Raw genomic sequence first — 26,159 nt, forward strand, 5'->3', positions numbered from 1 at the left:
CTTGTTTTGTATTTTAAGTTTAAAATGAATAAAAAATTTACAAAAACAACAACAAAAGGGTAACCAGACCAATGAATAACAGATTCTTGAAGTATGAGTGTTTCCCTACTACATAGCATAAGTGCTCTGCACAAAATAGTAACTTAATAAATAGCGAATATTCTCTCCACTCAGATACCAGAGAAAATATATTCAAATTTGGCAAATAGCCTTTTAAAGGTTACTGACTCTTACACCTACATTAATCTATCCCTAAATGCAAATTACCAGTGTAATTTAACTAGTGGCAAGCTGATGATTATAAGTTTCAATTCTATTTTAAAAGATACCATGCCAAAAATAACCTAATTTAACACCATGTCAAAACGGAGAATTTAGTTACCTAATCCAAGTGATCCAATTTTATCACTGACTATTTTCAGATCTCTCAATACTGAGCTTCCCCTTGTATCTGAGAAAAAAAAAACAATTAGCAAACATAACTATCCGTTTGGAATATTATTAATTGCTAGGATGTAATCTTTAAAATTTCTCTTTTAAAAACTGCATGGAGGGGCAGCTAGGTGGTGCAGTGGATAGAGTACCAGCCCTGGAGTTAGGAGGACTCCAAATCCAGGAGTTCAAATCTGGCCTCAGATAGTTACAAGCTGTGTGACCCTGGGCAAGTCACTTAACCTCACTGCCTAGCAAAACAAAACAAAACAAAAATTGCATTCGTGATATAAGCATAACGATATAAAAAAGACTGGCTGATGATCAATAAGGTCTGGTCAATAGTCTGATTATCTACAAAACACTGTCTGATTATATTATATGACATTCCTAATCAACTAAAACGATATCTATGAAATGCTTTGTCCTCACTATTCCAACTACATTATCCTCATCTATAAAACACTATAGCTTTTTACTGGATGCAAAACTCACAAGCTAACATTTCAAAAGTTTACTATTTTCTTCCCTCTGTCCTCATTTCTTTCTATAATCTGGCTCTCCTGTTCCATACTTGTTCACTATTATACACATTCTTTATTTCTTAAGTATTTGCCTTCAACGACCCATTGCCTCCCACCCCAATCTACACTTAGTGTACTAGAGATCATTAATTCCAAATCAGTAAGCTATGAGGATAATCAGAACAAGAAAGGTATAGGAGGCTGACACTTGTATAGGGTGTGATTGGGGCTGAATGTTATGTGAGAACATCTGTAGATGGCTTGATCTGTGCATGACTGAGCATACCATAGAACCCTAATAGTGTGCATACTAAGTTCACAGTTGAGTAATAAACTGGAAGTGAGGAAACACTGTACTAGATTACTTGTAATTTATACTTCAAGTTGAATGATATATTATTCTCTCTCACTCTTGAGGAAATATGGTGCAGTGGAGAGAAAGCTAACCCTGTAAGCTAGAAAGAACAGGATTCAATTCTCACCTCTGACACCAACTAGCTATGTAACCCAGGTAAGTCACAACTCCTCAGTAGTGTAGTAGGCCAGCAGTGTCAAACTCAAATGGAAATAGATCCCTCAGGGATATGTATTGACTTAGAAAAACACAAATGAACATTATCAGTGTTATACTGTATTTTTATTCAGTTAAACATTTCCCAATTACATTTTAATCTAGTTCTGTGCACTATGGACTTTTGCCTGCCAGACCTGAGTTTGACATTTCCAGGCAACTCTCTAAGACTCAAAGTTGCAGAGGAGGTACCAAACAGCATTAGCAGAGGGATGTTTCCACATGCATGAGTTCCTTATACCAATGAAATCACAGGTTCTTTCTTTAACCCTATTCTTTCTTACATACCGAGAATATTAATAAAGTATATCATGCATTCTCAATATACGCAGGTCTTTTCTTTACATGAAGAATATATTAATGCATTCTCTGTAGAGTGTTCTGTCCTCAAATATAAGTTCACGGAGGACACAAGTAGTAGCTGTATAATCATGGATAATACAATTAATTTTTGTCTGTCTCAGTGTCCTCATCTGTAAAATGGAGAATGATAACAGGACCTCCCAGGGTGGCTGCGAAGGTCAAATGAGGTAATATTTGCAAAATGCTTTGCGAACCTTAAAGCACTATATAAACACAGCTATTAATAATCTTCCTGTACTGATTACTAGCTAGGATTATATGTACTTCACAAAAACCCTGAAACAGCATTGAAATCTAAACCTAAAAAAGACTCAAAAACAATAGAAAAAAAATATAAAAAATAAGAGTAGTTCCAAATAATAACAATAATCTATTTTTAAAGTTCTTCAATCAACCTTACAAACATTACCGCATTTGATCTTCACAACATCTCAGTAAGACAAGCAAGGAGAATGTTTTCATTTTTGTATTACAAATTAGGAAACTGACATTCAGAGTTTAGTTCACTTGCTCATGGCCACAATATCAGAGGTAGGATGCAAACCCAGATCTTCTGACACTAAATCTACCACTCCTTCCACTGTCAAAACAAACAAAAGTCACATTATAGGAACTTGTGGGTTTTGGTGACTTCTGAGGTACTTACTTTCAGATTCTTTTAGTAAACGTGTTCCAGTAAGGGAGCTAAGTCCACTTTTTAACGGTGGTGCATCAGAAAGTGATGCAAGGCTTCCCACCTGTTTGCTTGATTCACTTTTCCTAATTAGGAAAACAAATATGTAACTTACAGTTTATAATATATTCTTTCTTTCACCATATGTAACCTAAGCTACTCAAATCATGTTTATACACAGAAAATGTAGAAACTTTACTATGCAAATCATAGACTCAAAAGCTTTTGGTATGGCAACTAGAAAAACAGGAAGAAGAAAACAACAATAACAAATTCATGCACCAAGATATTTAATAAGAAATTACCTCCTCACCTCTTTTTAGAGTTTTGTTTGACATCTGTTATATCAAACAAATCTTCTATGTCATCTTCTGTGTCACTGTTTTTATCAGAAGCCCTTTTTGACCCCACATTAGGAAATCGCAGGCAGGAGAAAAAGATTTACACAAGAATAAGTATTCCTACTGGCAAATAGCTAACAGAATAAAGTTGAGTAGTACTGTCTGAAAAACTAACAAACAAGAGATATTGAAGAATGAATTAAAAAGGGAAATATATTTTTCTCTAATTAATTAGAATTTTGTTTTCTTAGAACTCTTTCGCTTCTCAGTGTCACAGCTGGCCCTAAAAGCCTATATATCTTTTTCCTGTGGTACTGTACTAAATATAAAGGTCAGTAAAAAAAACAAGTTTCTTGCCCTCTGGCTGCATTATAATCTTCATATCTACCTAAAAGTCAAACATTGAGTTAAAAAAAGAAAAATATTTCTTTACACTGATAGAAAGCTCAAGTGGTTGACAAAGAAAATAACTCAAGAGATATATATCTATATCTATATATCTACATATATATAATCTATTATTCCTCATATGCTATAATACTTATAAAGAAGTGAATAAGTGCCCATTTTTTCAACTTCAATTTTTACCAATTTCTAATGAAATCCTAAAAAAAAAATTATTCTTTCAAAACAAAAACGCACCACGCCAATACAAGGTATGAAAAATATTACACAAAGAAGTAAGCAATCTGGGGGAAAAAAGTCACATGCCAGGTTAGAGTGCTCCCATCTCTCATGGCCTATTAGGAAGTCATTTTATTGCTTACTTTTAACGTAACAAAGGAGACAATATAAGTCACTCTTTTTACAAACAAAATTTTTGGTAGTACTCGTATGGAGAATGGGAAAGGGTAGCATCCTTTTTACCCATTCTCCTCAGGCAAGGAGTAAATACTGTACCTACTCCTCTTAGTGTGTGTGAAAGTACTAACTAACCTGTGACCACACACACACTGGGTTGCCAACTCCTGGGGCTAAGGCCTGAAAATTTTGGCATTGTCCCTCAGTACTGATTTGAAATGTACAAAAAGGCATGAGATAGTAATGGTTAAAATTTTGGTACCAAAATAGACGTGGGAGGTGTGTTCTGTCAATATACTCTTATAGGATTAATATTTATACACCAGTCTGTTCTGTGGCCACAGCATACAAAAGCTCTTGGCCTATAACTAGTAAGAGTGAAAGGATAAAGGAGAATTATGGAATATATGAAAAAGGAGAAATTATGCTAAAAAGCAAATTATATTCTGGTCTGATATTAATGTAAAAATTTAATTTCTTTATGTAGACATTTTCCATCTATTAAAGTTCTTTTCTAAATGCCTAAGATTCATGTTATAAATTAGTCTACAAACCTGAAAATAGTTAAGGAATTTCCTTAAACTATGAAGCTAAATATTAAAGGCATACTTTGAGATTATCAAGAAATGTGGTAATTTATACACAAGGCAAGATTCACTCACCAACCATAACTTTTTTCTGGCTTAGGAATGGGATCATCAAAGAAGGAATCGCCATCCATGTCATCTTCATGGGAACATCGACTAGTTGTGTCTTTGCCATCCAAAGCTCTATTATTTAAGGGAGAACCAAGTTTTGTTTCACTGGCTACGAGATGAAGACTTTTGGTTTTTATTTCTGATGAGGAGATACTTGTATCACTCTGATTTGCTTCAGTGGTCTTCTAAAAAAAAAAAGGAAAAAACAACAACAACAACAAACACCATACACATATATCTTCCTCTTGAATGAAATCAAGGATTTTAATATTCTATTTAGCCAGTATATGTTAATAGATGCTTAAAAAATATTTATTTGAACCAATAGCAAGCAAAGCACTAAACAGGATTTGAAAATATTTAATCTATCTCTCCTTGCTTCTAGATAGGACTACTCATAATACAGGACAAAAAGACTTTTCTCAAACACCTGCAAGATTTACAGGGAAAGAAGTTCATCTTAACTTTTTTTTTTAACACATATAAATAACACAACATATACACACAAATACACACACACACAGAGTTGTATTTTGTGATTTCATCTTAAAACTTCCTAAATAGATTTTTTAGTTCTACTTATAAAACATTAAATGTAATCAATAATAAACATAGAAAAAGCAAGCTTCTCCACTTAATAATAACAACAAAAGAACTCTTCATAAGCATAAATAGTGGTTTTCATCCAATATCTAAATACCACAATACAGAGAGTCCCACAAGTCTTTTGTGAAGTTTCAAGCTTTGAAACTTGAAAAGGCTGAAATTGCACTAAGACTTTTGGGATATACTATATAACATACCATTTGTCCTACCACCTCACTATTAAAACAAATGATTAAAACTGGAAAAAAAAATAAAATAAATGAAGCCTTTTAAGTAGGTTTCTCCCTTCCCATTTATTTGAACATTCTCTCCCATACTTACCAATGTTATAGCTAGGATAATTTCATGGCTGGCACAAAGTATCAGTAGACTAATAAAGTACAGTACTAATGCTATGGAGTATATTTTCAATTATTATTTAAAGCCCTAATTATAGACAACCTTAACTTTCCTAGTCATAGACAATATTCCTTTATGTCCTTTCCCTTTTTTAGTCTGGAAAAAGCAGTATCCGGTAGTGATAAAAACGCTGACCTGGCAGTTCAGGAAACCTGGGTTCTAATTCCCATTCTGCCACTCACCATTTTTGACCTTCAACAATACTTAAATTCTTATGTCATTAACTTCATCATCTACAAAAAGAAGGAGCTGGACTATATAACCTTCAAGAGTCTATAAAAACATTGTAAAATTTATGTCAATTTGGACATACTTGGATTTCAACACATCATACAATCCCTTTAAGGCAACAAAATGAAAAGGATACATATATATCTTTGTATTGACTGTGTCTTCTCCAGTAGATCATAAATTACTTCAGCTAACAGAATTTATACTCTGAAATGTCAGGACTTCGTACAGCAAAAACTCAGTGAATTACTGATATGTATTTTTAAAAAATCAGATATGATAAAAGATACAATGGATAAAACCCAATGAAGAGTTATTGTTTTTCCATCACAACGTTTTCAAAAAAATTAAAGCTTATTTCATAACATCTTTCTTTATGACACACAGATGGCACTGAAAAAGTAGCATTTCCATACTTCTGAAGAAAAATTCATGTCAAGTTGCTACTTTTAATACTAGAAGAGTGGATAATTCCTTAACCTCTTAAGAGTCAGATATGTAAGACTTTAGTTTTATAAAACAATGCAACTGTATAGTTAATGAGGTGACAGACTATTGGAAATAGCAGATCCCAAAGCAATAGGATAAAAAAAAAAATAAAAGGAAAAGAGCAAAGTTATTGGTGTACAGAAATGTAAAAGCAATAATAAATCATTTAAGTAACTAAAATCTAATCTCTCTCTTCAAACTCCTTTCATTAAAATCTATGCCAAAGAGAGAATAAACGATGAAGTGAATACTTAGCAAATAGCCAGAAATGTTTTGTTTCAGAGACAAGAGGATGTGGTAAAGAGCTAGCGTGAAAAAACTTCTTTTGCATTAAAATACACATGAAATGTTTTTAATGGCATTCTATCATTCAATCAACTTTAATCTTTCAAGATTCTCAATCTTGTCCACATGAGAAGAAAACAATTATTTCCCATTCTGTGGTACATAAACTCAGATTATAAGCATATGATTTATTGTACTGGAATAATATTTTACTGAACACATTTTCTTGGGCTGAAAAAAAAGTAATTCCTCCAAAACTGCTTTATTTACCATTAACATAATAAATATTTATCAGACTTATGTGAATATTCCAGATAAAGATACACAAAATTCAACAATGAAAACAGAAGTTAAAAACATGCATACAGAACTCAATATACCAAAATGTGTACAGTACATTTCAAAGGAGCCGTGTTGATATGTCAATACTTTTGATGGATCTGTGATCACATGCAATTCATTCATTTAATTTAATTAGTATATTAGTAGAGTAAAAAGAACACTGGAACATATACACAGAGAAGTGTATATAAAATATATATATAAAGTGCAAAGCAAATATAAAGTATTATGAAAGTGGGAAAGGCACTAAAAGCTAGGGGGATCAGGAAAGGCTTCATGTTTAAGGAGGTCTATGAAATGAGCTTTGAAGGTAGAGATTCTAAAAGGTGAAGGAAAGAATGAAATGCATTCTAATCATGGAGGACAGCCTGTGTAAAAGAGAAATAGACAAAAGAATGTTGCCTCTGAGAAAGAGAAAACTGGCTGCTCTTGCTGAAACATGGTATGTGAATAGGAATAATGTTAAATGTCTTAAAAGGTAGGCTAGAGATGGATTATGAAAGGTCCTAAAGAACAAAAAGAATTTGTATGAGATCCTAGTGGCAAATGAGGGAGTGGCACTGTCAAAACTTTGTGTTAGTATGAATATCAGTTTGTTAGTTGTATGGAAAGAGGATAGACTGGAGAGACAAGGGAAACCAATTAGGAGCAATAGTCCAACACAGAGGTGGGGAAATTCTGAACTAGATTAGTGACTGTAGAGAAGTAAACGTGTTATGGAGGTAGAACTTTAAAACGTGGAAAGTGATTAGATGTGGAGGTTAAGAGTAAATAACATAGGGCAGGAAACTCTCAATCTGGGATCTACATATAGATTTCAAGGGGTCCCTGGCCTGAGGTAGGGGAAAAACCCATCTATATTTAATATAATTAATTTTCTCTGTAATACTAGGCAGCTGGTGGCTCAATAGATAGAGCACTAGACCTGAAGTCAGGAAGACCTGAGTTCAAATGTAGCCTCAGACACTTACTAGACGTGTAACCCTGGGAAAGTTACTCAACTTCTGTTTGCCTCAGTTTCCTCAACTGTAAAATGAGGATATTAATATAGGAGGGCTGTTATGAGGATCAAATGGGATACTGGTAAAAGTGCTTAAACACAGTGACTGCATAGAGTAGGCACTATATAAATGCTTATTCCCGATTTATTTTGTGCATTTAAAAATACTCTGAGAAACGATCCATAAGCTTCATCAGACTGCCAAAAGAGTCTATGATACAAAAGAGGTTAAGAGCAAGTGGAATGGGATCACTCCACTGTAGCAAACCAGAATTAACAGGATGGTTGTGGTACCCACCATAGATATATGTTAAGTTAAAATGAGAGGTGGGTTTTGGAGAGAAGGTAATGAGCTCCATTATGAACATACTGAGTTTAAGATCCTTATGAGAACACAAAACAAAAATGAGACTGGAGCTTAAGGAGGAAAATGAGGGCTGGATATATAGATCTGGGGAATCATTTGAGCAGACTTGATAAATGGACTAATGGAAACTGATAAAATCAATGAAGTAAGACCATTAAAAGTGAAAAAGGTCCAACACTCCTGAAAAGTCCTTTTTTAAGTTCTCTCTTCAGTCTATCTCCTATTTAAGAAGCATTATCTTCTGCATTTAGATGCCTTTCTAGATTCCCCCAAATATGATACTGCCCTCCCCCTCCAAACTACCCTGCATTTAACTATTTTGTACATGCTTGGATTTATTAATTTTACATATGTGCTGTATGAATTTACAGATGAACGTGCTGTCTTTCCCATTAATATAAGCTCCTTGCTAGTAGGAATTGTTTTATTCTTTATACCCCTATCTCCAGCTCCTCACATAGTACCCAACACATAATAAGTGCTTAATATAATGTTTGTTGATTGAGAGTAATGTTAAGAAAACCCAGAGAGGAGAGAGTATCCAAAAGGAGAAGAGCATCATACAAAGCAGAGAGGTAACGAAGGATGAGAAGACCAAGAAGGGGGCACAGGGTTTAGTGATTAAAAGATTTCCAGTAACCTCAGAGAAAACAGTTTAGGCTCACTAGTAATATCAGCAGTAAAGACTGTAAAAGTGAGTGGGTTATAAAGATATACAAAAAGCTTTTTCTAGGAGTTGATTGTTAGCTTTTGGTGATACACATATATATATATATATATATATATATATATATATATACATATATATATATATATATATATATATATATATATACACATATATATATACACATATATATATACACATATATATATATATACACATATATATATATATACACACATATATATATATTTGTTAGACTTGACCAAGTTCATAAAAACATTTAGCCCATGTAATTAAGATGGAGGAGTCCTACAATGCATTTCAATTAAAAAAATTTTTAAATGCATTTTTGTTCCATTTGTTTCTAAGCTGGATATCAATTAAACTTTTTTTTTGTGAAATGGACAAGATGTATAAAGTAATTGCTTTAAGGGGACAGCAGAGTCAAGTATAATTTTGTCTGAAAGGCTGAAGGACAACTGAGCAAGTTTGCAGGTAAATGGGAAGGAGTCAGTGAATAAAAAGTGTGTATCAAGATTAGAAAGATGGCAATAATGAACAAAGATGAAAGCTCCCAAAGGAGATGGGAGGAGATGAGATCAAAGACACAAGGAAGAGGGCTGGCATCAGCAAGGAGAAGACCCACATCTTAATTAACTATAGCATGATTTTAAAGGGAAGAATGTGAGGCAAGAACAATAATGACACAAGAAAAGGAGGTTATGGACACAGAGAAATTTCAAAATTTTGGGTGGCAGAGGTAGAATATGTGGGTAATAATAAGAACAATGATATGGCCATATGGTGCTCACCAAGGTAAAGATGCAGGTTATAGGAGGTAGATACTCTCTCCCAATGATGATAACTGCAACCCATCCATGCCTGCTCAATCTTTTTGACTCTTGTCCATACCCTCCTCTAAATCAGGGCCTCAAATTTTTTCCACTCATGACCCCTTCAGTGCTTCTTAAATTGTGGACTGTGACCCCACATGGGGCTGCAACCCACAGTTTAAGAAGCACTGCTAAATCCTCCAAAAAAGGTCCACTTAATGTGCTAAGAAGCTTTCCCTGAGATCTCCTTACTTCACATGGACACCAAGAGAGAACAAAGGCTGTTTAAGGGTTAGCTCTTACTCTTCCTAAAAGGCCAGTTCATTCTTTACAGTTTCTCCCATGTAATTCTTCATTGGCAATATGTTGCAGCATGCTCACACCCATCACTGTCCTTTGGGTGCTCCTGAACTTTAATTCTTAAGAGACTGCGGTACTATATGATTCAGCATAAAACACTATCATGTTAATAAAGACTATACTTATTCCAATGAAGTTTAAGTTGTTAAAAATGTTTCTGGAACTGCCTTGAAGACAAATTTAAAGGCTACATGAACAAAACACTCTAGATGCCTTAAAGTGACACCTAGTTTTTAAGCAAAGATGGAACTATCCACCTCAATCACTCACCAACCTTAGCTACCAATAATTTTAGGTTATTTCCAAAAAATTTAATCCATCCTCAAAGAATGAAGATTTGTTCCTAATGATAACATAATCAAAAGATTATGCCATGGGGCTGAAAAGGCAATTCCATTAGTAGAGTTCTGAAAGTATTTAGAAGTATGTCATCCCATTGGAATAAATGTATTCTTACCAAGATAACGGCTTTAATTTGAAATGATTACCACTCATTTGAATAAATAACTTATGGTATTTTTTTAATTCAATTACAGTACCTGAATGATTTCCCAATCTCTTCCACCTTTAACAATTTATGAATCTACTTTAGTCCCACTCCTCATATATCAAAGATCACTAATCTTTTAAAGAATCCAAATGCAATACACAAAAACAAAAATATACTAAATATACTTTAATATTTCTTTAATGATGCTGACACTTGACATATTTTAGAATTCTGTAGTGCATGAGGGTCATCATTCTGATTTTATCCATTCACAGTAATACCAATCTCTCCCTTACAATCCTAAAAGTAACGTAACATCATGATGTGGCGATGACCCTAGGTTGTTGAAGGTTATGGCAACAGAGCACAAGCTCAGACAAAACCAACGTAATCTGAAAAGGTTTCAACCACAGGCCTGCCAAAGGAAAGATTTATGACCATTATCCATTAAGTTGCGGAAGGAATTACCAGGAGAGAGAATATCTACACTGAAAAAAAAAAGTACATTCTTGAAATACTGGAAGAAAATAATAGCACTGACATAAAGTGTAAAGTAATTAGGCTACATCCATATTGACTTCATGATATTCCCTGGAAAGTGCTTTTTAAAATAAATGGAGGTTTGCTTATTTGTCATTTATTATCATCAAAGCAGTGAGAAAGGAAAAACTTCCCTTTTGGAGAGCAGGGAAAGAAGGGATTATTTGGGAATAAGAGTCAGAGTGACATTTCAGGATATATTATTTCATTACACTCATGGGTTTTAACCAATAATTGGTTATTATGCACATTAGGTTTTACTATAACACTTTAGAACTTATGCCCTAACACTAAACCTTCAGCAAAATAACATAATTTAGGTACATACGTCAGTAAATAAACTCCCTCAGATGAGACCCAAAATAACCTTATCTGATTATCCACCCACAGTAAATGGTACTTCATCATCAGTACTCCAAGAGATACAGACATTTATACAAATAATAATATAATTACTTATTTAACTAACAATTCTATTAGTGAATTTTGACTGGCATTATCTTAAATGCCTTTAGCACTGATGTGCATCTCATTTTCCAGTAGGGAACTGTATAGCTAGAATTAGCATTAGCTTAAAATCAGGTAAACCAAGTTTTGTTTTCTAACTTTTTTTTTTGATCAGGCAATGGGGTCAAGTGACTTACCCAGGGTCACACAGCTAGTAAGTGTTATGTGTCTGAGGCCACATTTGAACTCAGGTCTTCCCGAATCCAGGACTTGTGGCTCTATTCACTACGCCACCTAGCTGTCCCTCTAACTTAATTTCTTAATCTGCACTAAGACACAGGAGTTTCAGATTAAAGAAACAATACTATTGTTACTGAAAATCATACACTATTTATGATATCTTTTTAGATTTTCTCAAACAGCAAAAAAAAAAATCAACTTGCCCATCATATGCAAAAATACCTTATTCTTAATCTTCAAAAGGTAAACTATTTCTTGGTTTAAGATTCAATTCTCTGAGAGTAATAGCCAAAAGTACCAAAAAAGAACAGTACCTGTGAAAAAAATTTTTTTAATGTGAAAATCCACTACAAAAGAGGGGGAAAAAAGAGACCAATACTCTCTGGAAACAGCTTGCTCTAAATACAAAAGATAAGCAACAACTACGACGATTAAAGAAACCCACTCAAATTTTTTTCTTAAAGTGAAGGTGGGGGGAATCTGATACAAATCAATAGTTCGGCTATGTGCAATTACTTCTTTAGAATGTCAGGGTGCCATAGGACAATTTACTCCAAAAGAAACTTCTATGGTCTTTAAGAGGTAGTAATGTGCCTTTCAAAAGTGTTTAACTTAATCAAAAGTTAAAGGTATTCAATAAGCTCAAAAATCAACAAATTGTCAATTTCTCATTGGATAATCATCTTTCTAATGGCTTAAACACTTCAAAAATTAGGTTCTGACTATTTTTGGTTGGAACGATCAAGAAGTTGTATAGATCAAGAAGTTATATACATAATGCTCCAAAAGGTTCCCCTAGCAAAAACAAAAGAATGTATCCTTGTTTGTTACATCAAAGAATCTACAATGAAGGGTTTTGCAAAGTGCCATGTGTTATCATTAATGATCAATACATACAATCAGTATACATACAATTTTAATTTGAAATGAAGTGTTTCCAAAGTGAACAAAACATATTTCCCCAGATATCTGTGCTAGCTTTCCAGCTTTTACCTTTCCTTCATTCACATTCATTACTCTCTTCAATTTGTCCTTTACAATCATTCCTGGCAATTCTTGCAATCAATAAATATGTATTAAATACCTACAATATTCCTGGTACTGTGCGAAGGTCTGGGGATACAAAGACAAAAATAGGAAGTCTCTGCCCTCAAGGAACTTACTCCCCTACCCAGGGAGATTTAAAAAAAAAAAAAGAGCTCAAGAGAAACTAAAAGTAGGATATATAGATCTGAGTATCATCTGTATGAAGATAACTGAACCCATGGGAAATTAGAAGGTCACCAAGAGAGCAAACAGAAAGAGTGAAGAGGCCCAGGACAGAGCCTTGGAGTAAACCCACAGTTAGAAAGCAGGACATATGAAGACGATTCATCAAAAAAGGAGAATGAGAACATAAGGTCAGAAAGTGAATCGGGGAGAACAGCATTACAAAAATCCAGAGAGGAAGAAGTACCCAAAAGCTGTTGAGACAGACAATGATTAAGAAAAGGCCATTAAGAAATCACTGGTTGCTGGGGTCAAAGCTAAATCTCGAAAAAAAAAAACCCACCCCCAAAGAGGAATTAAGCACCAGAAGCAGAGCAGCTACTGCAGAATCCATACATATAAAAAGAAAGAATAATGACAAGGTAAAATCTTTAGGAATTAACATTAGAGAATACTAATCCTCAAAAAAAAAAAAAATCACTCAGTACCCCTGCCACCCAGGCTTCACACTTTCAGCAGCACCTAAGGCCTAGAGCCTATTGGAATCCCCTCTTGCCATATTTGAATCCTCTTCTGCAACAAAGACTTTGTTAGCATACCTGGTCTCCTTCTTCTCTTCTCCCCTCTAACTCTAACAAGCAGACAGTGATTGCATGAGAGATTAATACGCTGTTCTCTGTCTGGAGAAGCCCCTAGATTACAGGATCCGCCCTTCCCCAAAGACTGCAGAGACTATTCAAAACACCCTTTCTGGTCTCTCTCACACTCATGCAATACAGCCAGTGATGATCCAAACCAAGTAGAAAAGAAAAGGAAAACCAGGGTAGGGCAGGGGAAGAGTATGTATTATTGCACCAGGCCTGAAGGAAAGGAGGCTGAAGTCTACCTGGAGCCAGTCTCATCCCCTCCCCAATGTTACTTGCAACGACTATACCAATGAATGACAAATCTCCAAAGCTGAGGTCACTTTGCAGCCTAGCTGTGATGAAGGTTATTCACCAAGTGAGGAGTTAGAAATAGAATGACAGAAAGGACTGAAACACCAAAGATCTCAAAAAGAAAATTCAATAAGAATCCAGAGTACAAGCAAATAAATTAAGAGATCTCAAAACTAGAAGAATTAGTATAAAAACTGCAAAGAGATTATAAAGACCTCTTAAATATCACAAAACAATTGGCAGGTTAGGAAAAAAATGACTCAATGGTGGATGATTTTAACAAAGAAAGGAAAGCGTAATTAACAGATACATAATACAAAATACTTAAGTGGAAAAAGTTGACAGAAAAGCAGAAGGCAATAGTTTGTAAGAGTTATAATGAGTAAGGCTGGACAAGAGATGAGAGGACATCTCCCTCTACATTTCTGGAGAGGTGTGGATGTGGAAAACTGTTCAGTTACGTTCATAACTACTTTTTCAACGCATTGGTTAATTTTGATAAAACTTTTTTTCCCTATCCTTTTAAAAAATTCATTATTATAAGGCATGATTTTCTAGGAGAGGCTAGGGGGATAGACAAGGTAACTCTGGAGAGAGTAGTTCCAGTTAGGTGATAAATTTATAATCTACAATATAAGCCTGTAAAGTTAGGTCAGAACAAGGTTGTGAAAAGTTTTAAACGCTTAACAAAACAGACTATTTGATTCTGAAATGGATCCTACTCTCTCAACTTTTCCTATTGCATTTCTTACATCTTACAGGAAACTCGGGACATAGAGCTATATACTCAGAAAACAGCAGTAAGGTAAGGGGTAACAGATATAGGTCTAAACAATGAAATCACCTGTGGTTCTAAAGACAGACAACAACTGAGTACTAACTGTGGCTATGGCAGAGGTAACATGTCTACAAAAATGGAATTCAAAAGCTGGTGGCAGATAAAGTTCATGTTCAAAAATGCTAGAAATTAAATGACAAACCAGAGCCCCAAACTACTACGTATTAGTTACCGTGCTCAACACTATGCTGGTTAATTTGACAAAAATCAAGTCTGAGTGTCTGTTTAGGTGTCTTACCCATCTTATCCAGAAGCACAGTGATAACCTTAATATGCTTCCTAAGGACATGTTTATAAAATACACCCCCCAAAAAAGGTTTTCAGGAGTTTTTTGTTGTTTTTAATGTAGGGACACGAAATTCACCTCTTTGTAGTAGGTCATAATTGTCAACTGATTCAAAGTTACTTCCTTTTCGTTATACTTGTAAAACCAATTTGACTAAGAGACTTTTGATCCTGGAAAGTATTAGCTTATCTTGAAAAAGAGTTTTAAACAGTACAAAAATATTCAAAGTTAATAAGAGCACTGTATAGAGATGAGTTTTGCAAAATGAAATAAATGTATACATTTTAAATAAATCACTTCAAAAATCTATTTACAATGTTTCTTTCAGACTCCCAATTTTTAAATTAAAAAAAAAAACAGGTAGCTAATCTAAAGTCTAATAACTATCTGTGATCTAAGGGGATTAAAACAGCAATTAAGTTACTCATCTTATCATCTCATCTCCAATCACAGGCTACTCCCTAGATTACTAAATCAGGGGTTTTATAAGTAAATAACATGAGGTACAAAAATGGTATGTGATAGAGAAACTATATAAAATTAAGTTTTAAATTACTGCAACCAAACAGTAACTTCTTAAAGAGAAAAAATTAAATGCTTACATATACATATATGTACATTTGTGTATATTTATATATACATATATGTATATTTATGTGTATGTAAATATATGCATATGTATATATCTTCTGTTATATGGAATGGCTCTTTGGAGAGAAGAAAGGATATAGTGAGATTTAAGATGACAAAAGATTAAGAAAATTTTAATTTTTAAAATTTAAATATCTGTATAACAGAAGCTAAATGGTATATATTCACAAGGCTTTACATTCATTTAAAAAAAGGAAAAATTTTAAATCTATATTTACCTGCTAATAAAAACCTAAAAACAACATTTGTAGCTTATGTTTAACCTGTACCCTTGTGATTTTTCTTTCAGTAAAAGCTGAACTTTAAAATGGTTATGCCAACTGGAACTCATTTTGTCTTATACAAACTAACATCTAAGTTCTTAGGTTCTCTAATCAAAAATGAATGACTGACATTTCAAAAACAAAACAAAACAAAACAACCAAGAAGTTTGTTCTTTAAACTCAATCATAAGCACAGCATGATGCCAATGCAAACCCACTATGAGGACTTCTCAGCATAGGCTGCTTTTCCCTAAAGAATCTAAAAGCACTTGCCGGCCTTTTTGCTCTCATGCATTTTACCTTTTCACCAGACTTCTCCCCGCTTTTCTTCTTTTTACCTTGTCCTTTATACCTTGGTATCTGAGCATGAGAATAAAATGACATCTTTTACCACAAAATATATATCCTTCTATGTATAATATCAAGAAATAATGGATTGCTCATAAACCACTCTTATGAAAACTAATGGAAATTTCTAAATAAATGGAAAATCTCTACTTAAAGAATAATTTTTTGTCTCCCTTTCTGTTCACACTCTGGTATAAATTGTTTTCCAACAATTGCTTAGTCAGATGTGGACAATATATAACTTAAATTTGTGATGACTCAGAAATAGCCATACTTGTCCTGGGCAATCCAAACAATAAGCTGGATAGCTATTATCCTTTTAATTTCAGGAAGTGCTTTTAAGATGGTAAATTATTTGGTTCAAGGAGTCTGATTTGGGGCCCACTTCTGCCTACAGGGAGACCACTCTACCCACACAGTTTCAGAGCTATCTGGTTATTTGTATAGCCTTAAGGTTGGGGAAATAGACAAAAAAAAAGTTTAAAAAGGGAAGGTGGTAAAACAACATTCTCAAAGACCAGGCTAGAACTAATTGGAATGAGGGTGGGCTTGAGCTTAGAGTAAATCCCTTAGCCATCAGGGAATTTCCAGGCTTACTACAGGACTACTAGATTTGCAATATGTATTTAGAAGCCCCTATGTCCCAGAGATAAAGGGTAAATCAGAAGTATAATCTCCTTTTGGAAAACAAAATAGGGGAAGGGAAAACATAACGCTCCTCAGAATACAGCTTACAGGTTTATCTGTAACTGAGATGAGACATTATTTCTATTATTTTTCAGACATATTTCCTAGGTGACTAAAATAAAAATCCAAATTATAACTTCCTTAATTCCTTAAGGTTCAAGAAACAAAAATAAAGAAAAATAAATTTCATTTTAATGGTATAATAAATTTGGAAGGTCGAAAGACTATATTCTACAAAGTACTCAGATGCCTCATCTGCAATATGGAGATGACCTTCAGTCTCAAAGGCTATGCCTATGAAGCATGAGCTTTGGCAAGTCTTACCCAAGCTGAACAGGCTTCCAAAAAAGTTGGCCCAGTGATAGACCATATGTCTATCATTCAAGGACCGGCCTAAGTTGGAAGAGGCTCACTGGCTGCTACAAGACGATGGCTTTTGTGGCCACATAAGTGGCAGAAGGGTTGCAATCTGCATTTGAGGAAGGATAGCCCTTACAGATGACATCACCAGACCCTTGAAGTACTTAAGTAAAAAGGAGATCTATACTTGGGATTCTGGTTCTCTAAAAAAAAAATAGCTATTAAAAAGTTATACTATAAGTACCCATATAAATTTAAAAACAGAGCTACTCCAACAGCTCTGTGATCTTATCTCTATCATCTCTAAACTAAAATATTATTTCTATATGGAAGGAAACTGACCTTTTATATAGAAGACACTTGATTTTAAATTTTTAAAACAGGTTCATTTTATATAGAAGACCTTTTATATAGAAGACACTTGATTTTAAATTTTTAAAACAGGTTCATTTTAAGATTTATTCAACTGAATCTATGTATTTCACTTTACTTCCACTATAATGTACTACAAATATTTTGATTAATATAAAAAATTAAATTTAAAGAAAGGTCTAATAGGTAAGAAATCTAGCAAAGAGAATGTCTCATCCTATTTCCTGCCTCACTGGTATAGAGAACTACAAATAAAATAGAGTGGGGTTTTTGCCTATTTAGAAATAAGATATTTCAAGATTTCCATTCTCCCCACCTCAAAATTTTTTTTAAAACCCACTACACTAACAACTCACCTCAAAGTAATGTTTTTTTTCCTCCCAATTTCAATGCATGGAATAGTCAAGCAATGACTACTTTCACCTGATTGATAAGCTACCTGGTTTAGTGACTTTTTACAAAAAAATAACTGAAAAGAAAATAGTGAAACACACACAAAACAGAAAGTAGATAGTAGAACACAAATTATCATGGATAGGTTGTGATACTACTTTCCTTACTGTAGCTGAAACCGAAGTACTATGAAGAATCAAGTCACACAATATGCTGCCCGGAATTTAAGCTACAGTGTTCATCTGAATTTTTCCTTCTATCAGCAAAAACCATTTTAACCTGTCCTCTCCCCACAGGGTGCAGTAGGAAAAACACTGCCTCTAGGTTCCGTGTTAAAATTCAGATGCTGACACTGTGAGACCCTGAGCAAATCACTTAGCCTCCCTGAGTTTGTCTTTTTAAGTACAACATAAAAAATACAGGAGAATATAACCAGAAAACACAGACAACTAATGCAACCAAAGATTTTAAAAGGAAAATTCAAAGCAAGTCTCAACAAGACAACAAATCAAATTTTGTTCCTCACTCCAAATCTGAGCATCTAACAAAAGCTGAAAGAAACCCAAGCTAACAGTATTTAATATAACACTGAATTCTAAAGTCAGACTATTATTCCCAGACAAAATCTTTAAGATAAAAACTGTATAAATTTTTTTTAAACTTGAAGGAAAAAAATAGCACCATAAACCACAGCAGGTGAAAACATACAAATACTTAACAAATCTAGTTATAGCTATCAAAACAAATTCACATCCATGACACAGTATTTAAGTACTATTGACAAACCACAGAAACAAGATGTCTTCATATTTGATAAAGGAAAAATAGACGTTTTCAGCCAACTACAGAACACAGCTATATCTGACACTATCATTTCAATAAAAATGAAAAATCAAAAGCAGTTTCTGTGCAATTTCTTAATCCCAGAAATGCTTTTCATTTTGGCAACTTACCTTACTGGGTGCTGTATGAGAGTTTGTCATCTTTCCTTCCGGGGATTTTGGTGGAGAATGTATATCAGACAGATCCAGTACTCCCTAAATATAAATATGCCATTTAAAACATTTCATGTTTTATGAAAATAAAAGCATACTTAAAAGTTGTACTTTGAATAGTTTTAGTATATTTAAAACTAAAGAGGCAATCTTGATAATTGAATTTTGATGCAAATATTCTTCTTATATTCATTTCATCTCTAATAATAACAAAAAGACTTTAATATTGTTAATCATCTTTTATAAATGAATCAAGTATTTATTGAATATCTATTTTGTGGTAGGCCCTAAAGATACAAAGACAAAAATGAAACAGTCCTTGCCCTTAAGGAACTTACATTTGGTATGGGGAAGTAATATGCACACAGATAAATGTATGTGAAAAAGATACAAAAATAACCGAGAAAAGACTGGGGAGATGAGGGATGTAACTAAAATATGAGTGGGGAAATCAGGAAAGGCCTTCTATAGAAGCAGCACCTGAGCTGGGCTTTCAAAACTTAGAGTCAGAGATGATAAAGGACTACATTTCAAGAACAGGATATAATCTGTACAAAGGCACAGAAATATAACATAGAACTGCAAAGGGGGCAGCTAGATGGCGCAGTGGATAGAGCACTGGACTTGGAGTCAGAAGGATTTATGTACAAATCCATGCTCAGATACATACCACTCACTAGCCGTGTGACTCTGGGCAAGTCACTTAACCCCAACTGCCTCACCAAAAAAAAAAACAAAAAACCTGTAGACAAGAACAGCAAGCAGGCCAATCTGGCTGGAATACAGTGTGTTCAGATGGGAGTAATGCATAAGTAGCTCAGAATGGTAGGCTGGAAATGATTAAAAAGGGCTTTAAATGCCACAAAGAAGAATTCTTTTAATAGACAATAGGAAAATACTGGAAGTTTTTGAGCAGCATAGCAACAAAAAAGTCACATCCGTCTTTTAGGGATATCACATTGGCAGAACTCAGAAAGTTGAATATCATAAAACACAATTCACTAGTTACTTGTCAGAAAAATGCTTCAGTGACTTTTCATTCAGGAAAACAAAATGAATATGCACCATCTGTCTATGACACTCATTAACTTCTCTATTTTTATTAGTGGCAATAGCATTTTCAGCATGTTGTCTGAATTCTTTTAAAAGTTGTACTCTTTTTGGAAACATTCAGGAGTTTCTCACCATTCTATAATCTCTGGAGAGAGGATTTTCGATTCTTTTTCTTTCACAGTAAACCCTTGTTCAATGTATTATTGTCTTCTTAAAAACATTTTATTCATTTTCTTTTCTTCTGTCTTTGAGTCTCAATATTTGGCTTGGAAGCAAGGCCAGTTGATAGTCACAGACTCCCTTCTCTTGGGTTCTTTGTTTTTTCAGCCTTTTCTTTTGTATTCCTAGTACCTTGTCTCTATCTTCCCTCCTTACTCTTTGGCAAGTACCTCTTGAATTGCCACACATACTCAATGCCATGCATTCTTAGCTTCTTTAAGTTGGACAGTCTGGGGCCTAGGTGGGTCCCTCACAGAATAGGATCATCACCTCTTTTGGTAACCAGACCTATAATTGTACTGGATGAGAAACTTTTTCTCTATCAAGGAAGAGTGGCAACTTAAAAAGTTGCCTGAAGCACTGAAAAGGTTAAAATTAAGTGACTCAGGCATTGCTCTCCAACATCCACCCCTCAACCACACACACATCAAAGGCCAATTAAAACCTAGGTCTTCCCGATTTTAAAGCCAGTTCTCTTATCACTACTATTATATCCATGCTATGTTTCTATGATCATAGGACAACTGATTTGAAGAATGGAACATCAGATGCCATCCAAGTTTAACCCTCTTAATTTTATAGATGAGAAAACTAAAACCTTGGGAGGTTAAGCGATTTGCCCAAAGTCAAATAGGTAGGAAGCATTAGAAGCTGAATTTGAACACCTAAGACTCTAGAGCTAGTGCTTTCCATGGTACCGCATGGGGAAAGGACTGACATTAGCTGTGTTTCTATTCCTCTCTTCCCTAAGTCACGGTTTTATTATCCCTATCTTACAGATAAGGAAATTGAGGCAGAGAGTTTAAGTGACTTGTCCAAAAACACACAGCTAATAAGCATCTGGGGCAGCATTAGACAGTGGGTCTTACTGGTTCCAAATCCTTTGGTATACCATCTACATGCCATGGGTGGAATTAATTGTCAGGGACTCTCCCAGTCAGATTCTGAAACACAAACCTGAGAGGGTGCTTGCACTGGACACTCCACACAGACTCTTTGGAGTGATAACTCAAGGCATTCTCCATCATCTGATCCCACGGTATCTTTCCTGATTCATCACAATTTACTCATGTTCCTAAACTCTTCATTCCAATCAAACTAGCTTAATCTGGTTTTCCAGAAACCAAAGGAAACAATTAAATATGAAAAGCCAATAGGTATATGGGCGAATCTCGAAATATACCTCACACTTTCTAGGCTTTGCTCTTTCACTCTTCACCCTACACATTATCTCCAATCATCAAAATCCTAGCCAATATTCAAAAATTCAACTCAGGTTCATTATTAAGTTTTCCATTCTCTTGAATTTTTATTAAAAATATCATTAACTACATTTATAAAGCACTTTAAGATTTATAAAGTGCTTAACATACATTAGCTCATTTGCTTCTCACCTATGAGGTAGATGTCATTAGTATGCCCATTTTATAGATGAGAAAAGTGAGGCCAAGAGGTTAAGTAGTAGCCTGGGTCAAATAGCAGAGTCTGAATTTGGGCATTCCTGTGTGCCACTTACCTCTGGCTAAATTACTGAGCTCTGTGGGAGCAGAGTCTTCTTGTATTAGTCATCTTTTTACCTCCAAAACACTTTGCACTATAGTAATAAGTAATCAATATTTAACAACCTCACTTACAAAGCTACCAACATACCACCAGCAGAAAATGCACACTAAGATATTTCCAAAAGTGCTAATGAATGGTTTTGTGAGACACACAATCTTATCTAATAACAGTTGTAATTAACCACACATTTGCAAGCCATCTGGTCAGGATTAAGGATACTATCTTTGGTTATGAGATAGATTTTCTTTACATAAAACTAAATGGTCTATGTGGTAATCCAATACGGAAACCTGGCATCATTAGTAACATCTCCAACCAAATGAACTAAGAGATTAGACAAGAAAGAATGATTTTGGTGGGTTGGTTTGGTAAATATTTGACTCTAAAAACATAGAGCAAGTGAGATCAGCAGGACCAATAACCCTTGCAATTTAAAACCTTGAGGAAACTTAAAAACACCACTCAAGTTCACAAGTATACTTTCCAACCTTCAAAATGTATTGGTCCTTTTATATTCCTTTTTTGAAAATAGTTATTTTACTTTTTTCCCCCCAAACTGAGTTCCAAATTCTCCTTTCCTCCCTGTTCCCTCCTGAGATGGCAAATAATTTGATATAGCTTATGCATGTGCAACCTTGCAAAACATATTTCCATATTAGTTACATATTGTGGAAAAAATATAGAGCAAAAAATCCCAAAAAAACTCCAGTAAAAAAAAAGACAGTGGAAAAGAGTATGCTTCAATCTTCATTCAGACCTTACCCATTCTTTCTCTGGAGGCGGATAATATTTTTCATCATGAGTCCTTTTGGATTGTCATGGAATTGGTATTGCTGAGAAAAGCTTAAGTCATTCCCAGCTGATCATCATACAATATTACTGTAACTGTGTACAATGTTCCTCTGGTTCTGTGTACTTCACTTTGCATCCATTCATAAATCTTTCCATGTTTTTCTGAAAGCATTCTGCTTTTCTTATAGCACAATAGTATTCCATCACAATCACATACCACAACTTGTTCAGTCATTCCACAACTGATGGGCATTCCCTCAATTTCTAATTCTTTGCACCCACAAAAAGAGCTGCTATAATTGTTTTTGTACATTTAGGTCCTTTTCATTTAAAAAAAAAATCTCTTTGGGATACAGAGCTAGTAGCGGTATTGCTGGGTCAAAGAGTATGCAACAGATTTATGACCCTTTGGGCATAGTTCCAAATTGCTCTCTAGAATGGTTCGATCAGTTCACAACTCCAACAGCGCATTAGTGTCCCAGTTTTCCCACATCCCCTCCAACATTTATCATTTTCCTTTTCTGTCATACTAGCCACTCTTATAGGTGTGAGGTGGTACCTCAAAGTTGTTTTAATTTGCATTTCTCTAATCAATAGTGATTTAGGTATTTTTTCATGACTATAGATAGCTTTGATTTCTTCTTCTGAAAACTACCTGTTCATATACTTTGACCATTTATCAACTAGGGAATGACTTGTATTCTTATAAATTTGATTCTATTTCTCTATGTATTTGAGAAACAAGGTCTTTATATGAAAAACTTGCTACAAAGATTTTTTCCCAGTTTTCTGTTTTCCATCTAATCTTAGCTGCATTGGTTTTGTTTATGCAAAACCCTTTTAATTTAACGTCATCAGAACTATCCATTTTATATCTTGTAATGTTATTTCATGTGGTCATAAATTCTTTACTTATCCACAGATCTGACAGGTAAATTATTCCACATTCTCCTAATTTGCTAATGGTATCACCTATATTCCTTTTTCAAAGGAGGAATTAGAAGGAGTCAGAACAATGAGCATGTTATTGTAGAATACCTACTGTAGAAACTCCTTGCAACAACAGAAACTGGCATCACATCAGTAATTAATAGTCTAGGGGTATGTCCGAGATACCAAGGGACTAAATGCCTCCACCCAAGATGTGTTAGAGACAGAGCCAACAACAAGACTGGCTTCTGACCCCCCAAGCTATGTTGCCTTTCCCTCTACGTTAACTAAAAATAAAATGTTTTTACATGTTATGGAAGTGAATGCCAGGGACGTGAATAAGTATATTTGTAATTATATGTTGTAAGGTTTTTTTCATAGTTTTATATGTTTAAAACTTGTAACCATCATCAAAAATATAAAACACATGATACTAAAACAAGTTAAATACACATATATACACATATATTTAAACTTTAAAATAATAATGGCGAACAGTTTTATAGCAATAGTAAAGTGCTAAGTGTTTTATAATTATTATCTCATTTGATCCTCACTACAACTCTAGGAAGCAGGTACCATTATTATCCCTTTTTTATAGAAGAGGAAATTGAGAGTAACTGACTTGCCACAGGTCACACAATTAGTAAGTGTCTGATATTGGATTTGAACTCAGATCTTCTAGTGGTTTAAGCTGCCTAAAAACAGTTCTGTTTGCTTCTACATCCCTTTTTGAACTTACGTATTTTTCTGATTTCTTTACTCTGAATAAAACTGTATATAAGGCTTCAAGATCTTCATGTTTGTCATTCGGTATATTCACATATCTTGATTTGGTCAACTTTTCTGCAATTGGTGTGCATTGCTCTTTGCTACAGAAGTTATTTTTAGAAAATTAAATCAATATATCTTGCTTCTTATAATCATAATTCTTGGATGAAAGTTTTCTTCCCTGTGTTATAATTACTCCATTTTCTTCCATTTAAAAAAATTATTTTAAAATATATATATCATCCATCTATTTGGAATTTATTGGGAATGTCCATGTGAGCCCTATCCCATTTTTCTTATCTATAAGATATATTATGCTGTTTCCCAAAGCTGAACTAACTTAACATTTCTTATATAAATCCTACTGGTTATAAGGAATAATTTGGGGAAAACATTGTTATATCCTCTTTGCCAGATATTTTATTTCAAATGTTTGCACAATCATTCACATCTCTTTTTATCATAATTTTATTAAATTATGATTCCTAAATGTACTGAAATTTCCACCTCTAAATTTATCTATTTCTTCATGTGCTAGAACATAATGAATTTTGGTGAATGGTTCATGCATATAATTCATGTATATATGCTTGTTTACATGTGTGTGAGTCATAATGCAATAAAAATATAATTATGTATATGGACAGCTAAGTGGCAAAAGGAATGAGGAAGTTCTGAGCTCAAAATTCAACCTAACGTACTTACTGTCTCTATGATCTTAAGTACATCACTTAATCTATCTGCTTCTAAGAAGTTTCCTCATCTATAAAACCATATCATAACAGAACCTACTTTCCAGCACTATATTGGGGGGGGGAGTAAATTCCCTACCGTATCCATTTATTTCCCTGTATATAAGCTATCAAATAATAATTCAATCAGCATGCTATTCGAGTATGCAACTTACTTATATTTTTGCCTGAGTTACAGCATTTCATTATTGGGATACTGAAACTTAATTATTATGGACCGATCTAATTATTTTTGCAACTCTTAAACTTTACTTTATAAATTGTTATGCCATTGTAGAAGCTAAGAAATTAGGACCAGAAGTTGAAGACAATTTCCATTAAAGTTTGTGCTAGTAAAGGGGGAGGCAAAGACGATTAAACAGAAACCAAAAGATGTTTCCTCTGAAAACATAAAAAGAAACTAAAGACACAAATTTTTAACTCTTAAACTCTCACATATAAGTACAGGGTACTTGAATTTATATCCTATGTCCTGTCTTCATAACCTACAAAAATGGTCTTTGATTTGGCTTCACTGAGATAAATGATTCGATGCTGATTTGTAACATTTTACATGTAGAAGTAAAACCAGAAATACCTATTAAAGTTACTTGAGAATGTACAATGTATAAATGCTACTTGATCAAGTCTGTTATTCAGAGTTCTTAGAAATGTATAAAGATCCTTTGACCCAGCAATACCACTTCTAGGTCTGTATCCCAAAAAGATCATAAAAACATGAAAAGGACCCACATGTACAAAAATATTTATAGCAGCTCTTTCAGTGGTGACAAAGAATTGGCAATTGAGGGGATGCCCATCAAGTGGGGAATGGCTAAACAAGTTGTAGTATATGAATGTAATGGAGTACTATTGTGCTATAACTATAAGAAATGATAAGCAGGCAGACTTCAAAAAAACTTGGAAAGACTTACATGAACTGATACAGAGTGAAATGAGCAGAACCAGGAGAACACTATACACAGTAACAGTCACATTATGGGATGACTGATTTTGATAGACTTGGTTCTTCACAGTAATTCAACAATCTAAGACAACTC

General features: G+C 34.1%; 1 protein-coding gene across 12 annotated transcripts in view; it reads right to left on the reverse strand.

The window, feature by feature from the left end:
- Positions 1-26,159, reverse strand: part of CEP43 (centrosomal protein 43) — a 67,514-nt gene that overhangs the window by 25,286 nt on the left and 16,069 nt on the right. For 3 of the 12 annotated variants that reach the window (XM_020970401.2, XM_020970398.2, XM_020970395.2), the window contains exons 6-11: positions 18,998-19,081; positions 16,185-16,244; positions 4,368-4,588; positions 2,877-2,960; positions 2,537-2,649; positions 383-451 (exon numbers count right to left, since the gene is read on the reverse strand). In XM_020970401.2, the coding sequence (XP_020826060.1) occupies positions 383-451; positions 2,537-2,649; positions 2,877-2,960; positions 4,368-4,588; positions 16,185-16,244; positions 18,998-19,081 (631 nt within the window). Of the gene's footprint in view, positions 1-382; positions 452-1,438; positions 1,550-2,536; positions 2,650-2,876; positions 2,961-4,367; positions 4,589-16,184; positions 16,245-18,997; positions 19,082-26,159 lie in introns of all 12 variants that reach the window. The other 9 variants (XM_020970393.2, XM_020970400.2, XM_020970394.2 and 6 more) reach the window with 7 other exon arrangements.

Source organism: Phascolarctos cinereus, unplaced genomic scaffold, assembly GCF_003287225.1.
Source record: "Phascolarctos cinereus isolate Bilbo 61053 unplaced genomic scaffold, phaCin_HiC Scaffold_5;HRSCAF=322, whole genome shotgun sequence".
Classification (NCBI taxonomy): Eukaryota; Metazoa; Chordata; class Mammalia; order Diprotodontia; family Phascolarctidae; genus Phascolarctos; species Phascolarctos cinereus.